General features: G+C 39.9%; 1 protein-coding gene across 2 annotated transcripts in view; it reads right to left on the reverse strand.

Moving 5' to 3' along the window:
- Positions 1–25,911, reverse strand: part of Prkaa2 (protein kinase AMP-activated catalytic subunit alpha 2) — a 72,447-nt gene that overhangs the window by 30,919 nt on the left and 15,617 nt on the right. The window contains exon 2 of one of the 2 annotated variants that reach the window (XM_021160008.2): positions 10,703–10,844. The exons of the other annotated variant lie outside the window; for it this stretch is intronic. Within the exon in view, the coding sequence (XP_021015667.1) occupies positions 10,703–10,844 (142 nt within the window). The remainder of the gene's footprint in view (positions 1–10,702; positions 10,845–25,911) is intronic. 2 annotated transcript variants of the gene reach the window in all.

Consider the following 25,911-nt stretch of genomic DNA (forward strand, 5'->3'; position numbering starts at 1 on the left):
TTTCGTTTTAGTTTTATTTTGATGTATGAAAATATATACATCCATATTTATATATTTATATTTAACAGTGATTAGTATTCATGTACCTAGCTTAACGCTTTTAGGTTTAAAATGGTATATATCATTAGTACTATTGGAGAACTTCTTGAAAGTCAGTCAACATTGCTGTGCTACAGTCTTACGACGTGACCCTTATAGAACAGGTCACTGTGTTTATCCGGTTATTCCCAGAGCCTATTTATTCATTTGTCTGCCACAGAAAGGTGCTGAGCTGATTCCTACAGCTCTGCTATTGGGTGCTACTTGACCATTTTTGTACATGGTAAGATTTTTCTCTTGCTATATACTGATGAGCTGAACTGCCAAGTTATAGCACATGTGAGTGCTCTATTTCAGTGCCAGTTGTTTTCTGAAAAGAGCTTAGCGACACTAAAATGACTGGAAAGCTTGGGGGCTTATAGTGCTTGCAAAGTATCATACACACTTCTTCTCCAAGAAATACTTGTGTCTTTGGCAAATTTTATTGGGTTGGTCATGTTTTTCTAATTTATGCATGTATATAAATATTAATTATTTCCATAATAGTCTAGAAAATAGAATAAATATGTACTGATTACTAACTTTATAAAGCATACCTTCTAGCTATCAAGGCACACTGAATTTGCTTTCATTTTTCTCTATAAACAGATTAAATATACTCTAATGGGCATCTCCTTAAAATGTAATTGTACATGTTTATCACTACCAGACACACAGTTAGAAAACCATGAGTATCTTCAAATATCCAATCAGAAGGCTTCTCAATTACAATGTTTTTCCTGTTTCTGTTCCTCGTTTTTTAGAATTAGATCCAAATACCATCCATACATAGTAATTGGTTGCTCTGCCTGTTTTAATCTATAGGTTGCTCACAGTTTTTTTTTCAGAGGACATCAGGCTGTTTGTCCTTGATAGGCTAAGTTCAATTTTACTACCCATCCTTTAGAGCATCATGATGAGCAGAGCATAACTCTTATTAGAGCTGGAGAACTGATCAGATAGCTATCTCCTTTGTTTAACAACTACATGGTACTGTGCACCTCTAGCCAAAGAAACAATGTCTCTCTTTTCTCTCCTTCTGAAATACAAGTAGCCATTTAGTCTAGATTCATCAATTCATTAACTAAATATTAAAATTATCTTTGTATGTATATGACCATTTTGTCTGCATGTATATCTGCACAGCAGAAGAGGGCATCAGAGCCCATAGCACTACAGTTATTGATGGTTGCCAGCTGACACGAGGGTACTAGGAACTGAACCCAGGATCTCTGGAAGGAAAAGTGCTCTTAACTGCTGAGTCATCTCTCCAGCCCCTTTAATTAATAAAACTTAAATGCTATAATAGTTGAACAATCTAGCAATAAACTATGGTGCAAAGAAAAATTTCCTCCAATCTTCCTCAGAATAAGTTCCAGATCACTACCTAGCAAGTTCAAAGACATCTTCGGCTACACAGTAAGACGGTATCTCAAAACAAATGAGCAAAGAACATCAAACAAAAACCCGCTGCCTCTGTAACAGGCAATGCAACATAGTAATGATCTTTTTCCCTCTCCCCGACCCCTCTCTCTCTCTGTTCCTAGACCTCCTCATTTCTAATCATTTCTCCTCCCACTACATACAGCAAAAATCCATGGTCATAGATTTTCTAAGATTAACTCTTTGAATTATCTACTGAATTCTGTCCCTATACCTGCTAAAGAACTTATCTCCTACATCTATTGTTTGGTCTTGACCTAGTTCTTCTCTATAACGTTACCTACCCTAAAAGACACCCCCTTTAGACAATACATGCTCTTCTAATTACTACTGTCCTCTTTCCCCTCTCCTGTGTAAACCATTGTTTCTGCTCATCACATATTCTTTCTTCATCTAAGATTTTTGCCTTTAACATTCTAATGTAAGTTTAAAAACAAACAAACAAACAAAAAATAGTAACCTCCTGTTCACCAAATCTAATCAGTCCATTCTCGGGTTTCATTTCATCTCATTCAATAGTAGCAGTAAGAACAGCTGACAACGTGTGAGACGGAGCTGTTTCCTAAGTTAGTCCATAGTATAGTAAAAGGTGGTTTATGAGAGAGAGCGATGGCTCAGCAGTTAAGGGCAATACTGCTCAGTGGCCCGAAGCTCAGTTCCCAGCACCACACATGTTGGTAGCTCACAACTGCTTGCCACTCCAGCTGCAGGAAATCCAACACTCCTTTCTGGACTCCAGAGGCATCTACAATCACATGTATGCATGTGTACACATGTACAAACACACTCACACATACACAAGCACACATAAAATTAAAAATAAAACAATTCTTAAAAGAAAAAGAAGAGGGGGAGGAGAAAGAGGAAGAATGTAGGGGACGCAGCAGAGCCAGGTCTTGACTCTCTCACCTGGAGTCCATAAAGTGGTGGTTTCTAGCACTGTTATGCCATGGCCCCCAAACTGGTCATCTGATAACCAACATGCACATCAAGGATGACTGTCCCTGGCACTTCAGCTCAGTCTGGTCTCCTGCTGCAGATGAGGTCTACGGAACTGCTCTTAGTCACTGATCCACCTGCTAGACATTGGAATCTAGGTTCACTGTTCTGACCTCAGCCTCTGCACAGCTGATTAAGTCTTGGATTTCAACCCTGACTCTTCTATGGCTTCAGCAACAGCGTCATCTGGGCCGCTGGTTTGGATTCCTTTATCTTTTTTTTTTTTTTTTTTTTTTTTTTTTTTTTTTTTTTTGGTTTTTCGAGACAGGGTTTCTCTGTAGCCCTGGCTGTCCTGGAACTCACTTTGTAGACCAGGCTGGCCTCGAACTCAGAAATCCGCCTGCCTCTGCCTCCCAAGTGCTGGGACTAAAGGTGTGCGTCACCACGCCCGGCTCCTTTATCTTATTAATATAGATTCCATTTGCATTTTCATCAGCCCAACCTTAGGGTATGCCATCTCTATAAAACTTTCCCTGAATTCCGGACTCAGCTATTCAAAAATACCTCTACTAGGTGCCTCCTTTCACCTTCGTAAAGTCAAAATAAAATGCTTGATCCTAACTCCTACACCCCATCCAAGCCTGGTCTTCATGGAACCTTTCCCGCTCAGTCACTGGCAACAAGATTCCTTTATTTACCCACACTAGGGACTTGGAGTTATTCTTCTTTCACAACCTATATTTCTGTCAGTAAAGGTAACTCTACCTTGAAAGCACATACAGAAGAAGAGTGTGCCTCAGCATCTCCTCAGTGTGATACTGTATTCCATGCCACCATCACCCGTCACCAGATTGCTGCAGCTGACACATAGCTTTCTCCTTACTTCACACTTGCCCTAATATGGTCTAAGTGGTAAGTCTGATGACATCTCACTTCTGATCAACATATTTCAGTGGCTTTTCATCTCAACAAGAATGGAAGTTAAAGTCCTTAACAATATTCCATAATGTCCTGTATGGTATGGCTCCCTTTCTATTTCTTACTTTACTAGATCAGTGATTCTCAACCTCCCTAATACTGCAACCTTTTAATAGAATTCCTCATGTTGTGGTGATCCCCAACCATAAAATTGGTTCGTTGCTATTTCATAACTGTAATTTTGCTACTGTTATGAGTAATAAATATCTGATATGCTGAATATCTGATCTATGTTCCCCAAAGGAGTCGCAACCCACAGGTTGTGAACCACTGCCCTAGATCATTCTCCTCCGTGATTACTGAATTTTCCACTTCAGACCTCTTTGCATTGTCAATTGCTCCATGAATAATTTCTCTTCCATGTGCTTTACCTCTTTATTGCCTATGATATAGTTGGCTATTATGGGTTTATTGCCTACTGCCCCACTGTCCCTCAATGCCCTGTACATGTATGTTTTCCCCCTCTCTCTCTCTCCTCCCTCTTTCCATACAGGATGGCCTTTGTCTGTTAATGTGTGTTATTTGTTAGTGTTGGATCAATGATCTACCTTTCTGTCTTCAGCTTGCTCCTCCTTTTTCCTATGCATACTTTGTGTCCCAGCTACACTGAGATCACTCAGCTACACACACTCACATTTACTCTTTTGTTCTTGACTATCCTCATAGAAATGTTGAGGGTTTACTCATCCCTTTTTATATATACACGTAATTATTGAGCATTTACTATGGGATAGATAGGAGACGATTCTATATGACATCTCCATTTGGATGTATAGTGGGGCACAGTGCTTAACTGAGCTAAAACAGTTCCTAATGATCACCACAGCTTCATTGTTTCTTTCATTCTTCTCAGAAAGTGCTACCACTATTGTTACTTGGTGGTTCAAGCCAAAACTACAAACCCTTTATTTCCTTTCTTTATTCCTTCTTTCCTATCTTGCAGAAATTCATTAATTCTGGCTCTGAAATCCATAATAGGTAATTTTGCTAAATGGACAGAGTGTTACACTGCCTTTTAAGGTTTGACTGATTAGTACTGCTTTCTTGGTCACATACACTTCTGTGTGCAGGAGCTTAATGCAGAGACTAGATACTAGTCAAAGTGCTAAAAATAAGTGACTATGTGAGATCCACCTTAAATGGGACATTGTATCACTCCTTCCTAGGCTCAAGGAACCTCACAGAAGAGGGACAGAAAGAAAGTAAAATAAATGTACAAGATGGGAAAGCATACCGTGCAACACTCCCTTCTGCTCATGACAAAGCTGTGCATTCATAGGCACACAGAAGTCCTCTCTGCACACATTTGGACCCAACACCATTCTATCATGGTCAGGCAGGGACTCCTGAGGCCCCACCATTCCCTGAGGAGCTATAGAAAGATGACTAAAGGGAAAGGATAGTCATCCTCTTCTATGATTGGCCACTGATGTTCTATCCTTGCTCAAGTAAATCCCCCTAGCCAAGGCTCACTCAATCAATCTCAATTAAATGGAATGGAATGGAGCACCCCAAAAGACATGAAAGCAGAAGTGGGGGAGCAGGAGGGGAACTTACTGAGAAGAAAATATCTAGAGCAGGGATGGGATAAGAGAATAGGAGAGAGTGAATATGATCAAAACATATTAGATAAATTATATAATATATAAAGAATAAATTTTTTATAAAGAATAAATTAAAAGGTAAAATGTACAATGAATTTACCATATCTCTCTATCTTGTAAGACTACTCAATGAAACCATCCATAGATAGATTGCTTCATATCTGTTCTGTCTGTAGTATTACTAACCACAAAAATTAAACTATTAATTACAATTAATTCTATCTTTAAAAAAATACATGTGGATAGTGGTTGTTATACTAAACACCCCAGACCTATCCATCACTTTGGTCAAAACTACCATAGGCTCCAAAGATAGCCAACAGCCACAGCTCTCTTGCTGGTCTCTCTGCTTCCTCTCTTCCTCCATACCACAGTCCAGTCAATCCTCTATCTCTCCCAAAGTCCTCACCTTAGGACAAGACTCAAGCCTGTCTCCTCTGTGACCTTATCTCCACTGGGCTCTGGCCATTAAAGCAACCTTCCCTTCCCCTGGATGCCCACACTCAGTCTCTCCCTAGGAGAGCACCCTTTTCCATTGTTACAGCTATGTTCAGGAAGGCAAAACAAATGGGAAACCTTACAGCAATGACAAGAGATGCTCTGGTGCAAAAGAAGTCACTGAAAGGAAATCACTGACGTGTGCACGCAGAAGGGATCGTGAGCTCAGTAGGCTGAAGTACCATAGTTAATGTATTTACTGAAGGTAAGGACAAAGAGAATGTTTTAAGATTAGGCAGAGAACAGATAGGGAAAACTAAGAGATTATGTCATGGAAACCTGAGAGTCGGTCACAACATCTAAGATGGTGAACACTGCTTAAAAGCTGAAGACGGGCTTACAGAAGTAGATTAAAATAATTAGCCAGAAAGAAATCTTTTCCTAACTAAGAAGTATTCACCTTTTGAATGTAAATCAAATTTCTCTAAGAACTACAGAGGAAAGAAAAAACCAACAACAAAACAAAACAAAACAAACAAACAAAAAAACCCCAAAAATCAAGTCCACAAATTTCAGACTTCAGAAAGTTTTCACTTTTCCTTTCCATCTCATTTGTTACTTTTAAACCTTTGCCAGTGGCTCTCAGGATAAACACTGTTCTTTTAAGTTCACAGAGAACTCATTCACTAAATAGCTGCCAGGTTTGGTAGTTAGTACTCATTTTCTCTGACTGATTCTGGGGACCTTTTTTCAATAGTGAGACTATTCTTGGCAGTTAAGAAAGTTAAGAAAGAACAAAACAAAGATTATGAATCAGATCTCTTTGTGTATATGTCTCTGTCTCTCCATGTGTGTGTGTGTGTGTGTGTGTGTGTGTGTGTGTGTGTTTAACACTGACATTACTAGAGGCTATGTCAATAAATTGTCTCAGTAGGAAGAAAACATGAGTGTTTTTCTTTTTAAAAAATTTCAAATTCCCAATTCAAGAGGCAATGGAGATGAATGACTTAAGCTCATGGCTGAAATGTAAGAGCTTTGAGCACTGATTCGTCTCTGCTAATTACTTGCTGACCCACTCTGAGGCTGTTCTGTAGCTAGTTTAGTACAATGTAACAATAACTAACTCTAAATCAGAATGAGACAAAATTGTTAACAAATTATGGAAACAAGAGCAAGAAAACACTGATAAACTACAATGTGAGAAATCAGATTTTAAATCCCACGATAAGCTGTTTATTGACTGTGTTTTAATTGTCAGTTTGCCACAACCCAGAGTCACCTGAGAAGGAAGGCCGAGTTGAGGAATTATCTAGATCAGACTGGACTATGAACATGTCCGCTGGGGACTGGGTGTCATGGTTAATTGTTGTAGGAAAACCTGGCCTGCCGTGGGTGGCACCTTTTTATGGGCTGGTTCCTGAACTGTGTAAGAGGGAAAAGGCTGACTAAGTATAAGCAGGCAGAAGGCAGCCAGCAGGGGGCACTCATTTCTCTCTGCTCCTGAGGAGGAAGTAATGTGATTAGCTACTTGTGTTTCTGACCTGACTTCTCCTTAGCAATAGACTGTAACTGTAATTACATGCCAAGCAAACTCCCTTCTCCCCTAAGCGGCTTGCTGTCAGGGTATTTTATCACAGCAACAGAATTAAACTAGAACAGTGATAAAATGTAATCTATGTTTTCAAGAGCAGAACAAATCTAGATCGCACACTCCAAATGGGAGCTTCCAGGGCTAGGATTTTAAAAGCCTAGTCGGAATCTGCTCATTCAGAGACATCTGTTCCTTCTCTATCCTCACTCTGGTACAAGACACTTTCAGTATGGCCACTTCACCTTTCTCTTCTTATACGTAATAGCTAGTAAGCAGCAAAACCCAAAGAAATTTAGCTTACAAGCCACTGAAGTCATTACCAATATGGAGTCAAGTCAGATGTGAGAGGGCACAGTGTCTCTGGCCTAGAATCTCGGCATTAGGGAAGCACACATAGGATTGTGAGTTTGCTTGGGTTACACCGGACTGTGAGTTGGATGGGGAGGTCAGACTGTGTTACGCAGTAGTTCTAGGTCAGCCTAGGTTACACAGCAAAACTGTATTAAAGCAAAAAACAAAACAAAACAAAACAACTGCTTCAGTTTACTGAAAACTACTTGGAGTCAGCTCAAGGAAACTAGAATCAGCTCACAGGAGGCCAGTGCCTGCTTTTGTGTTGGCATTCTACCAATGCCAACAGTTACTTCTTACATAACACCATGAAGCACGCCACTTGAAAGTTAGAAAACAAATGGGAAGAGAGGTGTGTTATCCTTGACAGGTTGCATTTTATACTAATCTTCCAAGTTTTTTACACACACATTCTAGCACTTAGTACTAGAGATAATCTTAAAATCAAATACTGCCATGTGATTCTATGTTTATAATGGAATGAACCTAAAGTAAGTATCATATAGCATTGAAGCCTACTGTACAACTGAAAGTTTCATGGCAATTGCATCACCCAGTGGCACACCAAACCAAGTATCAGCCAACTAGGAACAGTCGGTGGCATAGTCTTGATGTTGGCAAGATGGCACTACGTGGGCTCCATCATTGCAATAGAGCACTGACAAAAAGTACAACAATAAAAACTAAATATTTCAAAGCCTATAAAATTGTACCAACTACGCATTTGAGGAATTTCACAAGCTGGGCTTGGTAGCACCTCTCTAATTCTGTTACCTGGGAGTCAGAGGCAGGAAGAGCTCTGTGAGTTTGTGGCTATTCTGGCCTACACATAATAGATCCAGGCCAGAGAGGGCTCTCCTGTCCTCAGAAGAGAGATCACAAATAGCTGTTTGTTCTAGCCTGATTTTCTGTTGCTGTGATAAAATACTGACCAAAAGCAACCTGGGCAGGAAAGGACTGATTTCATCTTCCAGACTACAGTGCAGCATGAAGACAAATAAGGGCGGGAACACAAGCAGAGACAGTACAGGGACACTGTTTCCTGAATCACTCTCTGAGGCTTTTTCAACTTGCTTTTCACCTAGGACTGCCTGCTCAGGCTTGGGACTGCCCACAGTAGTAGGCTAGACCCTCTAATACTACTCATTAACCAAGAAAATGCCCCACAGACATACCGATAGGCCAAACTGAGAGGCAACTCCTTAACTGAGGTTCCCTCTTGCCAGAAAACTCTAGTTTGTGTCAAGTTGACAAAAACTAACCACAGTGTTACTGTTTCTATTGCCTTCTCTTTCCAACTTAAGAGGCTGAAAAGAACCCACGTGCATTATCTTACAGTTCTGTAGATTAGTACACTGACCCATGAACTAAGGTGTTGGCAAGGTTTGAATGCGTCGGGAGTCTCCAGCAGCAAAGTGCACTTTGCAGTCTTGGCTCTTGGAAGCTGTCCTGTGTTGTCGCACAGTCCTTTCCCTATCTTGTAAGCCTCTGCTAGCCAGCATAGTCTTTCCCATATCTACTCATGATGGCCTTGCTCACGTCTCTTTCGGACTCCTCTACCCTTGCCTGCTGCTTTTGAGTACCACTGTGTTTACACGGACTCTCAAGCCATCCAGAACTAATCCCCTCTTTCAGTGTAACCTTAGTTTGTCTTTCTAGTATAACAGACAACATTCACAGGTTCTTGAGGTGAGAAGACAGATATTTGGAGGGCCATTATCCTGCTGTCTACCATCAAATAAACAAAAGAACGCCACAGGATTATCAACTTGCTCCCCATTAACACTGGCATTCAAAGATTGCTCACTGAGGATTTTAAAAGAGCTTTGAAGCTGGACATGGAGAGTGGGGAAGAGGGACTGTACGGAAAGAAATAGGGTAGATTTCATCAAAACACATGAAATTCTTAAATGATAAAATAATTTTTTAAAAAGATTGTTCACTAGCCAGGTGGTGGTGGCGCACACCTTTAATCTCAGCACTTAGGAAGCAGAGGCAGGTGGATATCTGATTTCAAGGCCAGCCTGGTCCATAGTACAAGTTCTAGGACAGCCAGGGCTACACAGAGAACCCTTTTTCAAAAAAAAAAAAAAAAAAAAAAATAGAAAGAAAGAAAGAAAGGAAGGAAGGAAGAAAGAGAGAGAAAGAGAAAGAAAGAAAGAAAGAAAGAAAGAAAGAAAGAAAGAAAGAAAGAAAGAAAGAAAGAAAGAAAGGATTGTTCACTGGATAATTTTAAGCTAAATATAATTTATTCTGATCTTAATATACTAGCAAACAAAATCTAAAGGACAATAATATCTTTACACTGATCTTAAATAGGTTTTCTTATGCATCAATCTTATTTGAATCAAGATATACACTAACTCTCTTTCTACTATTTCTACTACTATATTCGCTAATTTGTCATTTATAAAAACCATATTGTTCTTTGTTTACATACCTGAGTAACAATATATAAATATAACTGGGCCAAACCCTGGATGCACAAATTAACTTTTCTACCTGCTTATCCCGGTTGGGTATGCTGTCTTCTTATCAATAAAGTAAGCCTACCTTACAGAGCTGTCATGATGATATTATGGGGTTATAAATGTAGAATGCTTGGCACAGTTCCTGGCTACCCTCAGGTACTTCTTGAGTGAATAAAATTAACATTTATTTTACAAAAACTTCATCCAAGCTTTAAAATACAATAAGGATAATTTTCTGTATCTAGAATGTTATATTATTCTCTACAGAACTTTAAACAACATAACAGAATATTACTTTACCCTTAATGTCTAGATTTCTATATCTTATTAAATTAGTTAAATTGTCTTTCAATTTAACTAACTCACTTATAGCTCTCTTGATATTTACTTTTTTACTATATATCCCAGGTTTACCTCACATTCAAAATCCTCTTGCCCTGGTCCCTGAGTGACATTATAGTAATGTACTATTACACCTGGCCTGGTATTAGTTTTAAATTAAAAATAGAAAGAGGAAAAAGAAGAAGAGAAGAACCAATGTAAGACTAGCAAATGCTTGGGAGTAAACTCTAAAGAGCCAGCTTCCAAGGCTGCACTCACCACTTGCCTAGTGCCGACTCTGAAGCAAGGCTTTCGTTTTAAACCAAGAATGTACACTGAAGAACTGACAGAGGGGAATGAATTAACATTAAAACCAAATATGAATATGAAAACTGATATCTCCTAAAGTAACTTAAGGTATTTATAAAAATTTCAGTTAACTATTTCAGGACAGTTCTTTTATATTTTCAAACACAAAAAATACTTACAGTTTGATAATATGAGGATGACGAAAGAGTTTAAGATTTTGAATTTCTCGTTTTATTTTTCCAACAACATCTAAACTGCGAATCTTCTGTCTATTTAAGATCTTAACTGCCACTTTATGGCCTGTCAATTGGTGTTCTCCAACTAAAGAAAAGAGAAGAGAGACATTGGCTGTCAGAAGAACAGAATCGTTACTCGTGCATCTTCCCACTGTGCTCTAAGCGTGTTTCCTCTCGGGTGTGCTTCAGCATCATGGGATGTCAGCACAGGTCTGAAGGTCTCCTCTTTTACCCCAGCCTCTTCCCCTTGAACAAGCATGCCCTCCACACAGAAGCTGTGCCTCCATCATCTCAGCATCCTCAGCCAAGCATAGCAAGGTTCCTTCCATCTTGGTGCAAGGGATTACTCAATTCTGTATTTCTTCATTAGAATACTATGGAACATCTTTTAGACAGGATAATCTTTTAGACAGAATAGAATTCACTATATTTTCCTTATTTTTCATCTTCTATTTAACATCACTGTATCTATTACAGAATAATAATTTTGGTTTTTTGGTTGGTTTTTTTTTTTTTGAGTTTTTCGAAACAGGGTTTCTCTGTGTAGCCCTGGCTGTCCTGGAACTCACTCTGTAGATCAGGCTGGCCTCGAACTCAGAAATTTGCCTGCCTCTGCCTCCCGAGTACTGGGATTAAAGGCCTGTGCCACCGTGCCCTGCAGAATAATTTTTTAATAAACAGAAAATAGTTAACTTCTGTTAAAAATTCAAGTTAATGCAATCTTTGCTACTTCCCATACCGCTTCTTTCTCTCTCTGTTCAGGGCTCACGCTCATCTCACTGGATTGTTTCCAGTGTTAGCGATCCTTAGGAGGCAATACTCTCTGAGGTCAGCACCACTCCCTCCTATTAACTCCTGGGTGCTCTTCTGTCTGCTCTCTACTGGCTCTTTAAAGATTAACATCCGAAGGCTTCTCACCTAGATCCATGGTAGAGACCTGAATCATCTCGCTCATCACCCAAGGCTTATAATTAACTAGTGATTCTGCTCCCTCTTCGTGTTCACACAGAGAATTTCAAGATGGGTGTTCCATAGGCACCTCAAGTTTAACAAATGCAAAATTAGATGCAGCATTCCTGTCCTCTTCCTCTGTCAAACTGTGTCCTTTACTAATAGTGTACCACTTGTATGCTAGAAATAAAGATTCCAGCTAGGGATAGCTCCTGAGTATTTCAAGAAATATCATTTAAACATTATAATTAAAAAAATAAGAATAATAAATAGGAGTGACAATGCTATTTATGACTGTGTACTAAGCAGTATTCTAAGTGCTAGCTGCCATGCTCACCCATCCTTACAACAACTCTATGAAGCATTACTGTTCTCCAAGGATGTACACATAACCACATAACCACTACAGCAGGGAAGAGTCCGTTTCTCCTTCCCCACGAACCAAAAGTACTGAAAGAAAGGTAACTTCTTCAAATCAGAGAAGACCATGGGCTCTGTGATTGTTAGTCCTATCAAGTTGACTGAATAAACACCCGAGAGGTTGTAAATTACAATTCTGGGCGTGTCTGTGAAGGCACTTCCAAGATAATTAAAACCAGAAGACACTGACCTAATCAATGGGCAAACGCCGTGGCACTCATACCACCACCGTACAGCTGGCAGGTGGAGGTACGAGACGGGCCTCTGGAAGGAGGTCGTCGTGGGGAGCGTCTTTAAGGCTGCAAGGGCTTCTTGTCTCTTTTCCCCTTCCTGGCTGAGAAAATACTAACTGCTTTGCTCCAACCTGCTCTTCCAGTCATGATGGGCTGGCACCTCTGAAGCTGGGAGTCAAAATAAATAATTCCTCCCTATATGTTTTTCCCAGGTATTCTGGTCACATGATAGAAACATATCTAGCATGGTATTAGCCAAGCGGTTGGGTCATTTGTTTTAATCTTACAGGGATAATCTAAAAACAAAAATGCAAGTGAGTGACTCAGAAAAGAATATAATGATAAAGTACTGCTTTGCCTCTTCCATGTGAAATGCTGAAAAAGAAATGGCATTTTCCCTAGAAATGGATACAACACTGATAAATGAAGTAAATGCCTGAAGTTCAAACAGTCAAATGGATTGACAATTCCCCCTTTTTTGTTAATTATACTAGTGTTTGGCCTAATGATTCCTTTGGTAACGTGGCGCTTATATCTTTGCTACAAATAATTACATACAATGACTTGTCACACTTTTCCCCTGAAAGCCAAATGAAAGTTCTAAAAATCTTTCAACACTCAGGCAGTGGTGGCACTTGCCTTTAATCCCAGAACTCCAGGAGGCAAACACAGGGAGGTGTCTGAGTGTGAGGCCAGCCTAGTCTACTGGGTGAGTTCCAAAGCAGCCAAGGCTACACAGAGAAAGTTTGTGTCAAAAAGAAAAACAAATCTTCTCTCTCTCTCTCTCTCTCTCTCTCTCTTTTTTTTTTTTTTTTTTTTTTTTTGGTTTTTCAAGACAGGGTTTCTCTGTGTAGCCCTGGCTGATCCTGGAACTCACTCCGTAGACCAGGCTGGCCTCAAACTCAGAAATCCACCTGCCTCTGCCTCCCAAGTGCTGAGATTAAAGGCGTGCACCACCACGCCCAGCTAAAACAAATCTTTTAATAAATACACATATAAAACCAAAAAAAAAAAAATCTTCTATGTATGTGGCAGACATAAACTTTCCTTTATGGAAATCAAATGTTTCCGTTCATCAAAGTTTTGCTTCCATTTACTTAATAAATTTTAAAACTTAATAAATCTAAAACATTTGCTAAGCATCTTTTACGTGCAATAACTTGTTGATCATATGCACATGAAGAAAGATTGGGTTTCAAAGTATCAGTGGCGAAACAAGTGCAGCAACAAAATAACTCCAGTGACTTTTCCATGCACTTTACACCCTTACAGCTTGTCTGTAAGGGTTGGTGACAACAGCATGGACAAACCATGTACAAAAGCAAAGATTCAGATCAATATATGCTTGTCGGGTACGACAGGAGCACCCACGCACTGAACGCATTTACGATGGGTGCCCACTATGATGACGCCATGCTAATCACACTGATGCTCCACCTGGGTAGCTGCAGTTCCCAGGTGGGCAGCTCTGTTGCACTGCCAATTGCCCAGCAATTCCTACAGTACTTTTATTCCCAGGTATAAATCCCAAATTACACCTACACACATGACTACCAAATGGAAAAGCTGCAACCTACACCCTGTGTCAAGGAGTAGCCTTGTAAACTCCTCAGGAGCTTCTCCACCTCAAAGTCTGGATTTGCAAGTAACTGTTCCTAACCCAAACATTAGAGTTACATAACCAGGCACAACAGGAAAGGAGACTACAAGGCATGACAATAATTTGATTCATCTGCAGAATTTTACAAGAGAGTTAAATATAACTATCTTGTTTAAGCTCCTCTCAGGTTTTATTGTTTGAGAATTTAATACTGGTGTACAGTGCTGAAGTCACAGGCAGTTGTGATCCACCTGATGTGAGCGCTAGGAGCTGACCTGAGGTCCTCTACAAGAACAGTCTGCATTGTGAACCACTGAGTCATCTCTCCAGCAAAATAGACAATGTGTTTTGAGCAAACCCACTGTGACCCACACACCATATCTCCATCTTAAATTCTTGTGCTGGCTTTTTTTAAAAATTCATTTGTCCATTTAGTGTTGTCAGTATGTATGTGGGTGCAGAGTCAAGGGCCAGCTACCAGGCTCCGCACCCCTAAAAAAAACTGACTGACCCTCTCCTAGAGCCAACAGTTAGTTCTTCAGCTATAGCTGGGACTTTGTAGATCCCTCTTCTGTTCATTCTGGAACTTGTGCTGGATTGATCTTGTGAGGATTTCATGCATACAGAAACAGCAACTGTGTGATTTTTATGTTCTACAGCCCTGCGATGTCTGGAAAACACTGTTTTGCGGTAGTCCTTCCCCAACAACCTCTAGCTCTTACAGACTTTCTGTGCCCTTTTCCAGGATGGCCTTTGAGTCTTGGGATGTTCGGTTTAGAGTTGATCACTCCAGTTTCCTATTTGTCTGTACTGTGACTGGTGTTGAGTCTCTATATTAATTGTTATCTGCTGCAAGCGGAAGCTTTTATGAGAGTTGAGAGCTGCAATAATCTATGAGTTCAATGGTAAGGATTTAGAGAGCAAACTTGATGCTGTCCATTAGCAAAATGATAGTATTAGCCCTAGCCTGTGATCTACCCAGCAATATGGTTTTGGCTCAGTTAACAGTACCAAGAGTGAATTCTATCTTGTGGGTCAAGCCTTAAATCCAAAGTTGCTGGTTACTCTCATAGCACGGATACCACTATGGGCATATCTTGCCAGGCTTGTTATATTGTAGTTCCCAGATTTCACAGTTGGGAAAGACTGTTGATGGCTTTTTTTTCTCCAAGTAGGCATCATAGCCTTCTGTATAGCCTTTGGCGCTGTTTGCTTGCCAGTTCAGATGAAGCTTCCAGGTCAATACCAGCTTGATTTCTCTATCTTATGATTCAAGTATGTGGTGACTGACTTCTGCAATCAGGTCTTACCCTTCAGTTCCTGATGGGCAGCCAAGAGCAATCACAGTAGCCGGCATTGTTTGGGAACATCTATTGGACCCCTTCCTCTGACCAACAAATTGAAGAGGGATAAGACCTTTTATCAAGTTGAAAAGGAATGGGCCCTTTGAACAAGTTGAAGAAGGGCCTATATTTTATTTTCTACAGATTTCTGCCACAAATGAATCTAAGTACTACTTAAACAGAACACTTGAAAACTCCCTTTAGGGCTATCAGGATGGCTCAGCGAGTAAAGGGCCTAGTGACCTAAGTTTGATCTCTGGAGCCCACACAAAGGTAGGAGATAAGCTGACTATACAAGGCTGTTCTCTGACCTCCACATGCATGCTGTGGCATGTACACACATAATATGCACATATATATATACATATATATGTAATAGTTAACTTCAATTTTTCAATTTTTCTGGAGTATCCAGTAATGGTCCTTTCTGGTTTTCTTAAATGCTAGCCAAAATACACAAAATACTTTCTAAAACGTTGGGGAGGGAAACCACACTCACCCAAACTATAACGGAAGAATGCCTTTTATGATTTCTTTATCTTTCCATTTCTTTTGGGTGGGGATGGGAGTTGACAGAAGGTCTTACTCTGTAGCCCTGGCTAGCCTGGAGCTCATTATTTATATAGATCAGGATGGCCTCAAACGTTTAACCTGGAACTTGCTATGTATATAAACCGGGCTGGCCTCAAACTTGCAGCAATGCACCTGCCTCAAACCACCCCCCCCCACACACACACACACACCCTGCCTCCCAGCCCTGAGTTTTCTTCTGAGGGCCTGTCCTCAAGGTCCTCTGCCTTGGCTACTGCAAGCCTGAGAAGCACACACCCTCTGCCTTACAGCTGTGTTACAAGGCGAGGAGCATCATACAGAGGAAGGGATGGAAATGACTCCACAATGCTCTAGAAAACAGAATGATTAGGAAGTCAAGTACCCAGAGACACCTGCTCTACATTACAGGAGTGTAGTATCTCCTATTCTATACTGGCCTATACTTAAAAATGTTTTCCTAAGTAACTATGTTGTTGGATCTACTTTTTTCATAGGTATACATTATTTAATACTTACTTAATCCTTGGTCATTGTTCCACAGTAGATAGGAGGGATTCAAGGCAGGTGACTTACAGTCTTCATTTAGTATCAAGGACACCACTACTGAAAATGGGCACAGAATGGCTACAAACTCACTGTCGTTCAACCAGTGAGTAGTATGGGACAGGGACAGACGCACGGGCTGCATGCTTTACGGATCAGTACTCTCAACTACATCATCCAGGATTCAAAGGGATGCTCTGCCAGTTGTCAGCATTACCATATGATAGTCCCATACTAAGCAAGAGCGTCCGCTAAATCAAGCCTAATTCTCCTTCCAACTCTAAGATCTCTTTATTTACGTCCCTGGGGATCACTCTATACTGAAGAACAGAAACCTTTTAAGCCTCTCCCCATGTCCTGACAATTTTGTCTGCTATTTTTTGGATGATTTCTAATTCTCAACCCATTTTGTTAATATACAAAGTATAAAACTTTGCACAGCTATATAATGAGTACATCTGAGATGTACAATTGTATATTTTACACATACATATATACATACAAATTAAATACAGTACTACACTCTTTCTAATTTCCAATATCACTTAGATTAAATCAGGGGTATTTAATAAAAAAAATTCAGGAGTATTTTTTTATCTCAAGCACATACTCTATATAATTTAATAAAACATAGTTTGGAATACTTCCATATGAATTCATATCAAACACTTCATTTGATTTTCACATATGACTTTAAATACATCTAACAAAGAAAATTAATGGTTGGGATTTCTGAGTTCGAGGCCAGGACAGCCAAGGCTATACAGACAAACACTGTCTCGAAAAACCAAAAAAAAAAAAAAAAAAAAAAAAATTCATTTCAGGTCTCACTTATATCCCGTGTCTATGGAAGATAAAGAAAAAGTAAAGAATTTCCAAAATATTCTTCTACTGCAATGGATATGAAAATAGTACATAATAACTTGACTACAGCATGGGAAAGCATCAATACACAGACAATTTCATATGCCCCACTGCATCAATAAGAATTACAAAATTGAAGTGCCATGCATAATAAAATAATTTGAAATTTGAAAAAAAAAAAAGACAGAATCTCAATTTTGGCAACTCAGACATAGTTTCCTGGTTACAGTCAAAAGTTTATCTTCCTTATCGTAAGACTTGAAGTCTTCAGCCCAGATCCTGAAATTGGGTCTAAGTTTAAAGAACAGTCAAAAAAGAAAAAAGACCTGAGAGACAGCTCAGTGCATAAAGGTGCTTGATGTCAAGCTTGACAACCTGTGCTCAATCCCCTGAATCCACATGCATTGGAATTTTGATGGAGATTACATTGAATCTGTAGATTGCTTTCAACAAGATGGCCATTTTTACTATATTAATCCTGCCAATCCATGAGCATGGGAGAGCTTTCCATCTTCTGAGATCTTTGATTTCTTTCTTCAGAGACTTGAAGTTCTTGTCATACAGATCTTTCACTTCCTCAGTTAGAGTCACGCCAAGGTATATGATATTGTTTGTGACTATTGTGAAGGGTGTTGTTTCCCTAATTTCTTTCTCAGCCTGTTTATCCTTTGAGTAGAGAAAGGCTACTAATTAGGATCCTGCAAGTTGTCCATCGACCTTTACAGCATGTGAGTACACACACAGACACACATGCACACACGAAGAAGAAGAAGAAGAAGAAGAAGAAGAAGAAGAAGAAGAAGAAGAAGAAGAAGAAGAAGAAGAAGAAGAAGAAAAGGATCTGAGGAGAGAGCTTGGGACAAGCATACATAAGTAAAAGATAAACATAGACAGCACAGTCATCTGTCCTCCGCCAGCTTCATCATCTCTGGGACTGGAGTCAGTTCTCTTTCCAGTACTAACTACTGTTAGCTAAAGGGCCATACATTAAGAAGTAACTTGGAATTGGGAACAAAACACCCATGGAAGGAGTTACAGAGACAAAGTTTGGAGCTGTGATGAAAGGATGGACCATCTAGAGACTGCCNTATCCAGGGATCCATCCCATAATCAGCTTCNAAACGCTGACACCATTGCATACACTAGCAAGATTTTGCTGAAAGGACCCANATATAGCTGTCTCTTGTGAGACGATGCCGGGGCCTAGCAAACACAGGAGTGGATGTTCACAGTCAGCTATTGGATGTATCACAGGGCTCCCAATGGAGAAGCTAGAGAAAGTACCCAAGGAGCTAAAGGGATCTGCAACCCTATTGTTGGAACAACATGATGTACTAACCAGAACCCCGGAGCTCTTGTCTCTAGCTGCATATGTATCGAAAGATGGCCTAGTCGGCCATCAATGGAAAGAGAGGCCCATTGGACTTGCAAACTTTATATGCCCCAATATAGGGGAATGCCAGGGCCAAAAGAATGGGAATGGGTGGGTAGGGAAGTGGGGGGCGCTATGGGGGACTTTTGGGATAGCATTGGAAATGTAATTGAGGAAAATATGTAATAAAAATATTAAAAATCAAAAAAAAAAAAAAAAAAAAAAAAAAAAAAAAAAGAAGTAACTTGGGAAAAAAAAAAAAGTAGGTGTTTTTCTGTGTACTCCACATGCAGGTAAGACAAGCTTACTAAAATGTAAAGAGGGGAAAGGAAGCAGAAGATTAAGTTTTAAGCAGAAGATCTGAGTTCATTCAGATTCTCACCCAGAATAGAGGATCCAGAGACTCTGAACAGCTGGAATGTATTCTATAGTCATAGTATGTAATCATTGGAAACTGGAACCAAGAGGTCGCTAGAATGCCTTATGTAGACTTAGAATAGTTGTAGGTAAAAATATAACATTTGTACAATATACACAGATATTTTCCTAACTTTTCTGTATTATTTTCACCACTCCTTCCTTCAAATGCCACATTTCAATAATTCAGAGCCACTTAGACTCCCTGTAGGACTGTCTGTCTCTCATATCTAGTTCTCGATGTGCATCCAGTCAGTTTCAGTGGAATCTCATTCAACAGAATGAACCCATGCTGCTAAATACATCAACCATTGGCTTCCCCTAACTTCAATGTTTTGCCTGCCTCAGTCTCATTTGTCTTTCAAACTTCAATTCAGTTTCTCTTAGTCTGTACTCACTAAACATAGTGGGGCGGTGGTGGAGGGAAGAAACTGCATGGGAAGGGGTGCGGAGGAGAACAGGAGGGATCAAGTATGAGGAGGACAAGAGGAAGAGAGATCTGGGAGAGAGAACTGGAATTGGTTTGGGGGGGTGGGGGAAATGCTGGATAAGCTAGAAACCTAGGACAATGGTATCTCCTAGAAATCTATGAGGGTCACCCTAGCTAAGACTCTTAGCAATAGAGGATATGGAAGCTGAAATGGTCACCCCATGACTTCCAATAAAGGGATGGGACACCAACCTAGACACAAAACTTAGACCCACAATTTGTCCTGCCTACAGTTGTACAGGGATAAAGTTGAAGTAAACATTGAGGCCAATGAATGAATGGCTAAACTTAAGACCTATGCCATGAGAGAGCCCAGCCCTGAAACTATTCATGATATTCTGCTATACTTGCAGACAGAAACCTAGCATAGCTGTCATCTGTGAGGATTCACCCAGCAGCTGATGGAAACAGATACAGAGACCCACAGCCAAACATTAGGCAGAGCTTGGGGAATCTTGTGGAAGAGGGATGTGGGGAAAGATTGAGAGATCCAGAGACAATGCAATAAAACTACAGAATCAACCTGGGTCCACAGAGGCTCACAGAGACTGAACTACCAAAGAACATGCATGGGATAGACCTACGCCTTCTATACATACATAAAGAGATATGCAGCTTCATCTTCATAAGGTACTCCTTATAGCTGGAGTAGGGATGTTCCTGGCTTTGTTGTCTGCCTTTGGATCCCTTTCCCCTAAATGTGCTGCCTTTAGGAAAAAGTCCTCCTAGTCCTACTACAATTGATAGGCCAAGGCAGGTTGATATCCATAGAAGGTCTCCCCTTCTCAGAGGAGAAAGGGAAGAGAGGTAGAAGGAAAGAAGGTGAGAGGGAGGGGCTGGGAGGAGAAAAGGAAGGGGAAGTGTGATTAGGATGTAAAGTAAATAAATTAATGGAAAAAATATTTGTGAAGAACATAGTTATCACTGAAGAATGAACTTGCATTTATATAGAATGCACCCTACATAAGCCTTTCAAAGGTAGCTAGTGAGATGGCTAAACAGTTAAAAGTCAGCACTGCTCTTCTAAAGGACCAGAGTTTGGTTTCCAGAACCTACATCAGGCCACTCACAACTGCAATTCCAGGTTTGGGGGATCTGACACCCTCTTCTGACACTGGAATTCACATGCACATAACCCACACAAAGACACACACACATATAAATGATTAAAAATGAACTCAACCTTTAAAAGATCTTTTAAAGATCGCTTTAAAATGAGTATACTATGAAGTTTAACACAGTAGCAATATCATAAACGTAAGTGGATAAGACATAAAATACCCTGCAGGTGAAATGTTATGGTAGTGCCATGGAATCACACTTGAATTCAAAATTGTCATAGAAAGCTTCATAAATGGAAGCAAATGTGGTACTTTGGAAAACCACAGTAGAGGGATCCAAACAGTAGTCCTGGAACCACAAAACGAATGTTAACAACAACAACAAATCATATTCTGACAGCAAAGGTAGTGTAAGAAATTTCTAGCAATAAGTGCTCATATAATATAAAAAAAGATTTAAAGTACACAGCCTAATCAGTTATCGTAAGACCCAGGAAAGGAAGAACTAACCAAACGGAAAAGGAGAAAGAACAAAAGTCAGAGTAGAAATAAACATAATAGAACAAATACTAATAGAACAAATACAAAAGATAAACAAAACGGAAGTTTTATCTTTTCAATTTTTAAATTTTATATACTTTATTACAGAAAATAACGAATAAATAACATTGGTTTTATAAAAAGATAAGTAAATTCAATACACCTCCAGTTAGACACTATCAAAAGAGAGAAGATTCAAATAAAATTAGATGTGGGGAAAAAAAAAAAAAAAACACCTAACAATCAGTACTACAACACTAACACGAATAACCTATATGCCAAAAAAATGGAAAACCTACGTTGATCAAGGACTTGATTTCTGAACACACATGATCTGTCAAAATTAAACTATAAAAACATTAAAAAAAAAAAAAACAGACCAAACAAACCAATAAAAAAACTGACTAACTATTGTAGCTAAAAAATAAATAAACCAACAGGACAGGGTGGCTTTACTATTGAATTTTACCAAACCTTTAATAAAGGGTAATTCTCTCCCCAAACTTTTATAAAGAATCAAAGGGACATAAAACCTTCCAAATTCATTGTATGAGTCCAACATTACCCTGATACCAAACACACACACACACACACACACACTAAAGAACAGAAAATAAAATTTCCCAACAAAACCCAAAATATCCATTGAAGAGTGCCAAGGACAGCCTTGGCTTGGAGAGGGGTTGAAGAGAAGGGGTGTTTGAGAGCTGCGAAACAAAACAAACTGCTCGAAGTCGATTTCTGGATCAAGCTGAGGACGGCCCATGTTCTGCACAAGATGGCTGCCTAGCAGGTCTGTGGATAGCTCTTGGTTCTGTAGGCTACTTGAGACAGCTTTCTGCTTGAGACAGCTCTCTCTTGCTAGGAAAAAAAAAATTCTAAAAGTTCACTGGATAGCTCATAGATTTTCCAACCAAACTCAGAAAAGCTGCTATAAAAAGTTCTTGGATTTTTTTAGAAAAAACTGAAAGAACTGTGTTTGCTCTCCAAGCAATTCTGTGTAGATTCTAGGAGGAAAAAAAAAAAAAAAATCTGAAAGAGCTATGCTCACTCTCTGGAGATCTCCAGACAGCTCAGCTCTTGCTAGAAATTCTTCTAAGAATAAACAAAGAACAAAAAAAAAAAAAAAAACTGCTATTGCTCTCTGCTGGCTCATCTCATACAGATCAAAGCCCAGTCTTTTATTTACATATCAATTCAGTCATTTACTCCAGGCTCCCTCTTTACCATCCCTAGAATCAGCATTCCAGGACCTAGCTCCTTGGTCTTAGAAAAAGGACAGCAAAGGCACTTTTGTTTTAACATTGTAAAAAAAATCAGAGACCTTGCTGACTTTATAAACTTAGCTGGGTGGGATCCTGTCCTAAAATTACTATTCCTACCACGCCTAGGCCTGGACCTAAACTCCCTCTGTCCCAGGCTGACCTTAAATCTGCCAGCCTTTGAAAACATAAACAAACAAACAAAAAATTAGCTAGGTGTGATCTTGCCCTGCGGGTTACCACTCCCTAAATCTCCTTATCTCCTTCCTTAATAGCTTTCTGACAAGTTGGCTCATAGTGTTGCTGCCTCTGTTCCTTTACATCGGTGAAGTCCCTTATATAATTCATATTGCATCCTTATATTTTGCATAGTTGAGAAATTATAAATTTTTGAGCTCATGTTTTCAGAGTTCCTTCCCAAGGCTTTCCTGAAGGTCACAACATTCTACAATTTTGCTGAGACATTAGACACACCTGTTCATCTCCTGGACTTGTGCTGTCTCTGATTATCCTGGAGTCATCAGCCTTGTCAGAGAGAACAGTCCTCGAAGGAGAAATATGAGAATCTGGACAGTATCATACAAACAAGCTTTATGCCCACAGCAACCATTAACACTCATGGAGGCCCACGCCCTGAGGGCTATGTTCCAGGGGCAGGAACCATATCATTCCATCCCTTACATGGCCACGCAGGACTCAGCAGAAGAGCACATCAAAAAGGTTATTCACACACACGCACACACACACATATGCGCGCATGCACACACAATATCACTGTGATCAGTTGATTTATTTCAGGGATCCAAGAATGGCTCAATATTTTCAAATCCATAAACAAAGATACAGTTCATCAGGTAAGGGCACTTGCCACTAAGCCTCTCTGAGTTTGATCCCAGGGCTCTAGGGTATAATGAAAGAACCAACTCTTGTGGGTTATCCTTTGACCTTCATATATGTGCAGTGTCATGCACTACCCCATATACATTCGTGCACAAATAGACATGAACACAGTAAAGAAATAAGTTCAAAATTATTAAGTATATTAAAATTTTGATAAGAGCTAGCAGGATGGCTCAGTGGGTAAAGTCATTTGATGATATGATCATTTTAAAAGATGCATTAAAAAGCATTTAATAAACTTGAACATCTCTTATGACTTAAGAAAAAAAAGAACTTACTGCTAACAAACTACAAAAACCAACTCTAAGTGGACCAAAGGCCTAAATGTAGGACTTGAAACTATCATTTCAATTGTCCATGTGCTTATGAATAGGATCACAAAGCATGAAAAAAGCAAAAATAAACAAATGAAAACACTAAATGAAAGCCTTCTAGGCAGCAAAGAAATTAATCAGTAAAATGAAGGGACAGACTATAGAATCAGAGACAACATCTGCCAACTCTCCATCTGGCAAAATATTTCTATCCGGAGTACATAAGAAATAACATGTCCAGTCTAAAAGTGGGCAAATAACCTTAACAGGCACTTACTTCATAAAAGGGATGTAAATAAGCAACAAACGTGCAAAATGCTCAATATCAATAGCCTAAGAGGTATCTGTTCTGCCTCTCTGCCGGAGTGTCCGAACACCTCAGCATGCCAGTCGGAGAAGACAGAGCAAAGGCCCAAAATGCCACAGCCTGTGTTTCCCTTTGTGGTATCAGACACCGTTACACACCAGACTGGAAGTGGAGTGCAGTCTGGAATGAATGCTGTGATTCCCGATCTTCTCTCTGGCTATCCAGGCACCTGGAGAGGAAATCAGGAATAGGGGTCCGAGGTCCATGTTTCCCCTCAGGGTGTCTTCACGCCAGGCAGGAAGGGGAAGACAGAACCTGAGCCGAGCAGGGTCTGAGTGGGAACAAGTGCCAAGTACAAGAGCGATAGGAGAAGAGCCTTATTTGGGAGTCTTAGCATTGAGAATCTTTAGGCCACGGCCTTTGCTGGGGTGATCTCTAGTGAAGCAGCTCACGGAGATGATCTTAGCTTCTTCATACTGCTTTACTGGGGGGTGAATGTGGACACATACACTTTATTCAGGGCGAACCAGGGATTACATAACTCTTAGTGGAAGGGCATGCGAATATCCAGGAAGGGAAGGTCATTGGCTGAAGGGTAAGACTATCTAGATACCTCATTAGCATGGAGAAGAACTCCAGGTGCCTGTGGTCCTCTCAGTTCCGTGTTCCAGAGCAGGTCCAGAGAAAAGAAGAGGCTCTACTCCTGCCATTCTCAAATCTCTGAGATTCCTGGGACGTGAGCCCACTCAGCCTCACCAGTCCTTATGCCTGTCTAGTGACACCACCCACCTGCCCTACATGCCTCTAGGGAAATATAAACCAAACCCTAGTTAGAATGGCTTTTTTTTTTAATACGAGGAATTCTGTTACACTGTCTGTTGGAAATACAAAGCATCTACTATAAAAGATGTGCCCCCCCCCGCCAAATCCAAAGACAATCCAGCTATCCCAAGCCTGACATACCAAAGAAACACCTGCAGCTCCAAATTATTGAGAATATGGAATCAACCTAGGTGCCCACCTCCACTAAGCAGCTCAAGAAAAGGATGTATATGAACACAATGAAGCTATAAAGAAGACTGAAATCCTATCCTTTAAAAAAAATGAAAGAAGTTGGATGATGTAAAATAAACCAGGCACAAAACGACAAGAATTACATCTTCTCCCTCATATGTAGAAGCTGAAATAACATGGCCTAAATGTAGGAATGTAATTATGAAAGACTGGGAACGATGGATGTAGGAAACTGAATGTGATCTACATATATCAGAATATCAAACTAAACTCTGTAAGATGGTCTTAATGACAAACTCTGAAATAGGGTAGAAAAAAGCTACTTCTAAAATGATAGGGATGAGTGTTATACTTGTATGTCTTTCTAACATGGCAAAATGGCATGAATAGAAAACACAGGATGCTTGAAGCAGCATTATTCATAATAATCAAAATACAAAAACTTTCCAAATGTCTCTTAACAGAACAAGATAAATAGTAGAGACTTATATATACTGTGCATCAATAAGAGAGAACAAATTTCAATTATATGCAGTCACAGACAAAAAGCTCACAAACAATCTCAGGTAAAAGAAGCAAGATAGAAATGATTCTGTTTCTAAAAAAATAAAACTCAAAACTGGGTGCATTTATAGCGGGGAGGAGGTTCAGTTGGAATAAAGAATGGAGACAGTGACCACAGGGTGCTCCCGGGACGCCAGTACTTTCTGTCTTTGTGGAAACAGTGTTCAAGGGTGTTTAGTGTATGACTACCAGCACTCGTCTGAGGAAGGACTAGAAGGGTGAGAATCTTTCTGGACTAGAGGGTGTTGTGGTTCAATGGTGGCACTATTTGGGAATGTTGTGGAATCTTTAGGAGTTGACATTTTTCTGGAGGGATTGAGCCATTGGGGGGTGGGTCTTGATGTTTTATTGCAATACCTCACTTCCTACTCAAGCTCTACTTCCTAAAGGCAGATGCCATGTGGC

This window comes from Mus caroli, chromosome 4 (assembly GCF_900094665.2).
Source record: "Mus caroli chromosome 4, CAROLI_EIJ_v1.1, whole genome shotgun sequence".
NCBI classification, from domain to species: Eukaryota; Metazoa; Chordata; class Mammalia; order Rodentia; family Muridae; genus Mus; species Mus caroli.